This window comes from Hyaena hyaena, unplaced genomic scaffold (assembly GCF_003009895.1).
Source record: "Hyaena hyaena isolate Hyena2069 unplaced genomic scaffold, ASM300989v1 scaffold_9, whole genome shotgun sequence".
Lineage (NCBI taxonomy): Eukaryota > Metazoa > Chordata > Mammalia > Carnivora > Hyaenidae > Hyaena > Hyaena hyaena.
In genome coordinates this window covers 6,312,368-6,318,367 of record NW_024080641.1, presented here as the reverse complement: position 1 = coordinate 6,318,367, position 6,000 = coordinate 6,312,368, and the positions used below count along the sequence as shown (strand labels likewise).

At 54.9% G+C, this 6,000-nt stretch overlaps 1 protein-coding gene across 5 annotated transcripts in view; it reads left to right on the top strand.

Moving 5' to 3' along the window:
* The first annotated feature begins 234 nt into the window (after window positions 1–234).
* The window catches only part of POU2F2 (POU class 2 homeobox 2), a 33,217-nt gene continuing 27,451 nt past the window's right edge, over window positions 235–6,000 (top strand). For all 5 annotated transcript variants that reach the window (XM_039251319.1, XM_039251355.1, XM_039251345.1 and 2 more), the window contains exon 1: window positions 235–279. In XM_039251319.1, coding sequence (XP_039107250.1) covers window positions 252–279 — 28 coding nt within the window. In that variant the 5' untranslated portion in view covers window positions 235–251. The remainder of the gene's footprint in view (window positions 280–6,000) is intronic.

Sequence of the window (6,000 nt, the reverse complement as noted above, 5' to 3'; positions counted from 1 at the left end):
GAAGACCCAGCTGGAGGATTCAGTTGCTTCAGCCTGTTGCCGTCCACCCCACTCCCCCCACTGCCCCAACACACACATGATTTGGGGTCCACCACCTCCTGAAGTGGGCCTTGGGGCCAGAGTATTTTCCTTTCTGAAGGGGGCGGACCCTGTGGTTTCCTCCCCGGGTGACTTCCGGCTGAGAGGGCTTGGCCCCCAGAGAGGGCGGGGAGATGACACAGTTGTTCCCCCAGCCCTGCGGGGCGGGCAGCATGGTTCACTCCAGCATGGGGGCTCCAGGTAAGGGGCCCGGGGCCAGCGCCCGCTACCTGCCCTGCCCTTCCTCTTTAGCTGTCTCCTCCGCACTTTCACTCTTGTACCTCGGCAGCTCCCCCTCTCCCACCCTGGGTCCCCACCCTCAGCTCTTCTTTCCCCTTCCCTTCAACTCCGGACACCTGAGGGCTTCTGGTAGTGCCCCGCTCCGGGCCCCCCATCACTGCTGCAGTGTTCTGAGGGCTCCAGGGGAGGGAGGATGGAGCCCAGTGTTGGTAGCAGGCTTTTATAAGGAGAACCCGGCTGGGAACATTGAGCTGCAGGGCTTTTCAGTGTGTGTTTCTGTGCATGTGTATGAGAGTGGTAGTTCTGAGTCCTTTGAGTGTGACTGTCATGTGTCTGTGTGTGAGGGGCTCTAGCGTGTGGCATTGTGGACTAGCTTTGACAATGACCCCTTGGCTTACTGCCTCCCTTCGTTTGTCCCAGATGTCACCTCCTCAGGGAGGCCTTCCCTGATCTCCCTGTCTGACTTGGCAACCAATCCACCATTCTCGGTCCCCTTGCCCTGCTTTGTCTTTTCTTTACGGCATTTATCACCACCTGAAAATTTATCGTATGTCAGTTGACTGAGTGAATGTTGTGTGCCGGGCACCATACAAGGTGATTTGTATTTGTTGGCTCATTTGGTAAAATGTGTCTATCTCTGCATAATGATAGTTATCTCTTGGCAGGGCTGATGGGAGAGTTAAATGAGGTAATATGTGCAAATGCTTACCACGGTGCCTGGAACACAGCAAGCGTCAATACTTGGTGATTGTTTCATTTGCGGCCATGTAGGCATGACTGTTGGTATGTGTCACATCTGTGAATGTCCGTGGGGATGAGTCTCGGTTTGGCATGTGCCGACCTAGGCGCATCAGTGTACACGGGCATCCCTGTGGCCCTTCAGCAACACGTATTTATTGAGCATGTCCATGCTGGGTCTTGGAAACACCACTGAAATAGGTCTGTCCTGGAGTTCCCAGTGGGAGAGACTGACCTGTCGGCAGAAAGTGGAGGAAGCACGGGCAGAGGGGTCAAGGCCAGCATGCCGGAGGTACAGGGAACTGTGGGAGCACAGCAGACTTGCCCAGTTGAGCCAGTGGGGTGTCAGAGAGGGCTTCCTGGAAGAGGGGGTATCTGGGCTGAGATGTGAAGGATGAGTGGGTATGAGCAAGACAAAGGAGGTAAGGAAGGGGGTTGAGATGGAGGGAAAACTACTTGCAGGATGGCACATGATTATTTATCGAGGTGACTCCCTGTGCAACTATGTGTATGTGTGTGTCACACACAGTGTAGACACAGAGATCCGAGGTCTGCTGTATCACTGACTTCTCCCTGTCTGGGGTTGAATGGGGGCCTTGCATGTGCCGGGCACTGAGTTAGACCCCTTACTTGGGCTCTCTCACAAAAACTGCCCTGCCTGGGAGGCCCTCCTGGGTTCCCTGCCTGGATGCGAATTAATACCCTGCGTGGCCTTGGGCACATCACTTGTCCTGCCTGAGCTCAGGGTTTGAGGGTCCACCCTGGCCGTCTACTAGAATGAGCTGATTCTGGGCATGTGAGTGTCTACACGTATGTGCGTATATCTGTCTGAGTGACCTGGGTATGGGTATGTATGCACATCTATGTCTGTCTGTGTGTCTGTCTGTGTGTATGAGTGACTCTGGAAGTGTGAGTGTGTGCACATTTGTGTATATCTGAGTAACTCTGGGCATGGGTGTGTGTGTGTGCATGTTTCTCTGTGTGTCTGTAGGAGTGATTCAGGGCTCATGTGTATGTCCATCTGAGAGATGTGAGTGGATGCGTGGATGCACATCTGTATGTCTGTGAGTGACTCAGGTGTGAGTATGTACATGTCTGTGTGTGCCTGAGTGACGTGTGTGTATACATCTATGTCTATTTGTATGTCTGTGAGTGCTGGAGGGTGACTTTGTGTGTGTGTATGTGTGTGTGCGTGTGTGTGTGTAAACGCAGGTGTGCATGCGCATGTCTGGGTGTGTGTTTTGCATATCTACCCATGTCATTGTGTCTGGGCGTGCGTCTTCTCTACAAACATCCCGACAAGGGATCTCTGCACACCTGTCCCTGTGTGTGTGTCTGCGCGGCCTCTATCCTTGTCTGGGGCTCTGTTGGCTGAGGCTGCGGTGTGTGTGCTCTGTGGCACAGCTGTGGGGCCACCTCTCTTGTTGTGTCTGCTGCGTGTATCTCCATCCCTCCCTCCTGACAGCTCAGAAGTGTTCACTCCCTTGAGGCCACCCGGAGACAGACATGGGGTGGGGGGGGGGAGTGTTGCTCCTACGGAGGCAGGGACTGGGCCAGCTGGGCCCACAGAGGTTCCCGGCAGCGCAAACCCTGCCCACAGGGGCTCCCAGGCCACAGCCTTGATTGAAGCCGGCTGTGAAGGCAGGAGACCCAGGGGACAGGCCAAGAGGGGCCAGGAGGGGTGAGGGGCAGCCCTTGGGCCCTCTATATTTAGCCCCATTTTCGGTAAGTGCTAACGAGAAGCTGGCCCAAGTCTGCTAAAACTGGCTGGGGGAAATGCAGAGGAGAAGTGAAAGTCCGGAGAGGGAGGGGTAAGGGAGGGGTGGGGAGGGCGGAGGGGACCCAGAGTCCCAGGCCTGAGGCAGTGGGGCAAGCGAGTGTGACCCCAAGGGTGTGGGTAGCCCTGGGTGTGTCTGACTCCAGGATGGTGGGATTCAAGGGGCCCAGTAGGATTCTGCATTGCTTCCTCCTGCCCGGTCCTCTAAAGAGTTACACACTGCCAGGCATGGGAGAAGGGAGGGACGACTGTGGCCCTATAACCAAGCAGCCTTTCAGTGTGAACAAGGCTTCAAGACGGGCTTTGGAAGGTGCAGGGAGCTGGAGCATATTAGAGACACTGGTGGAGGTGGCGGTGGGGGTTTTTCAAAATCCAGATGCCCCGGTCTTACCTTGTCCCAATGAAAGTAGAGTGTCTGAGTGGGAATAGGCGTCAGTATTTCTCCAGAGCCAGGAGAGAGAGGCCTGGGCCGAGGCTGATAGCCTATAGGATGGGTGCCTCGGTGGGCCTCTTAAGGGATGGCCAACGTCCTCGAGTGTTAAGGCATCATTTGACTTTGGATCTGTGATGGAAATGGAGTCCCCTATTCATGCTTGGTGGGAATGATTCTATGAAGTCCTTTTTCTCAGATTCGGCTCTGATGGGGGAGGAGGAAAGAAGAACAAGACAGGCTTGGGCGAAGGGCAACACTGGCCATTTTGCCGTCAGCCCAGCCAAATGCTGCAGGAGCACCTGGCTGTGTGGGAGTCGGGGTCGGGGAAGAATTAGGGACGACGATGGAAACAGAGTGGTAGAGATTTCCCCTCAAGCCACCTTTGCCTCTTCAGCCACTATCCCTGCGGAGGAGACGTTACCTTCAAGGTTTAGGTGGGAGTTGCTTGGGGATTGGGGCTCAAAGTCAAGGTGGCAGGTGGCAGCAGGGAGAAAGGTTTGTCTGGGACAGGATCGGGTCCTGGCCTGTCAGAGATTCTTGCATGCATTAGTGCTGTTATGACACCAGCCTGGGCTCTAAGGAGCTCACAGATTGGGGCAGGGTGAGGCCATTGCCTAGGGAGTCGGGGTGTTAGAGGCAGGGCGTTCCCAGACAAGAGACACCAACCACCTGAGGAGTCGGGGAGGACCTCACAGAGGTGGTCACATGGGAGCTGGGACCTTAAAGAGGAGCAGGAGTTTGCTCATGGAGAAGAAAAGGTCACCAGGTCAGGGAAGAGCAGAGCCAAAGGCCTGGAGGGAGGGAGGAGACCAGGGCCTCAGGGCCCCCTTGTTCACTCCACCGACGACCTGGGCTGGGCAGTGTTGGGGACCCCAAGATGAGTCAGACCTGCCCTCAAGAGGTTCCCTGTCTGATGGGGGAGACCTACTGGGGCCCAGATAGCTACAGCCTCTAGGACAGTCCCCCAGGGAGATGCAGGGCCAGCGGGAGCCAGAGTGGAGGGAGCCAGTGCCATAGAGGACAGAGCCTGTGCGGGTCCTGAAGGATGAGCAGGAGGTCGCCAGGTGGCCAGCGTGGGGAACAGCCTTCCAGGCAGAGGGACCAGCCCACGCCAAGGCCTCAGGAAACGTGTAAAATGGCAGAGGGACAGCAGGACAGAGGCAGGAACAAGTAAGAGAGAGAGCCGCAGGGAGGGACGTTCGGCCAGCGTGTATAACCGATTCTTCTGAGCCGGGTGATGCCAGGGACCCAGCGGTGAGTCAGAGCAGGCCTGCCCGCCCTCTGGTCTGGTGGGAAAGGACTAGGACACAGAAGGACACAGCCCTGTGGGCTCAGGGCGAGGACAGTGGAAGGGCACGACCGTGGGAGGCTGGATTATTTTCCCAGGGCTGCCACAGTGAAGTACTGCAGACAGGGTGGCTTAAACGACAGAAATTAATTTTCTCGAAATCTGGAAGCTAGAAGTCCAAGGTCAAGGTGTCAGTGAGGTTGGTTTCTTCTGAGGCCTCTCTCTTTGGCTTGGGATGCCCATCTTCTCCCTGTGTCTTCACATGGTCTTTTTCCTGTGCATCAGTGTCCCAATTTCCCTTCTCATGAGGACACCAGTCATATTGGATTAAGGCCCACCCTAATGGTCTCATTTAACTTAATTACCTCTTTAAAGACCCCTTCTGGGCTTTTCTTGAGGAGATAGAGAGCTGTGGAAAGGTTCAGGGCCAGGGTGTGGGAAGGATCTCCCTGGGGCAAGATGGAGCTGGTTGGAAGGAGGGGCCAGGGAAGAAGGTTGGGGCAGGCGTTTCTGGGGTGCTGGATGGGGTGGGATGCCAGACCGCAGTAGCATTAGCAGTTGCCTAGAGCAGGGTCAAGTTCTGGGCCATTTAGAGGCAAGGTTAGGCTGGACCTCTGCCTTTTTTTTTTTAATTTTTTAATGTTTATTAATTTTGAGAGAGACAGAGACAGAGTGCAAGCTGGGGAGGGGCAGAGAGAGAGGGAGACCCAGGATCTGAAGCAGGCTCCAGGCTCTGAGCTGTCAGCACAGAACCCGATGTGGGACTCGAACTCACAAGCTGTGAGATCATGACTCGAGCCAAAGCCGGATCCTCAACTGACTGAGCCATCCAGGTGCTCCTGGACCTCTGTCTTTGATATCTCAGAGTCAGCAGTGGGGTCTCAGCGCCTGAACATTAGCCACTCACGCCCCTCCTAGAGTCTGGAAGCAAGGCCTGAGCTCCGGGCATGTCCTGGGCACTTGTCCACCACCCCATCTTCACCAGACTATGCCTTCACCAGACAGGACTGTGTACTGGCTCATTTATTTATTTTTTTAGCTTTTAATTTTGTTTTCTTTTTTGTGCATGAAAATATACATAGGATGAAGTGCCCAAATTTTAAGGGTGCAGCTTGATGAATTTTTACATATGTATAGAACCACAGAACCCCCCCGACAGATCATGGTATAGAACATTTCCAGCCTTCCACAGGCCTTCCCACACCCTTTCCCCGTCAGCCTCCCCGCAAAGGTACCCATTATCTGACCTTGGTCACCTAATATCATCTTGCCTGTCTCTGAGCTTCCTGGAATCCTACTGTCTGTCTGCTTTTGTGTCTGCTGTCTTTTCCTTGTCACGCCTGCGAGGTTCAGTGGTGTGTGTGATACGGGAGTGTGTTCTTTCTCCTGCGGTGGAGTGTTTCGTTGTATGGACATACCACATCATGTTGATCCGCTGATGCGCCC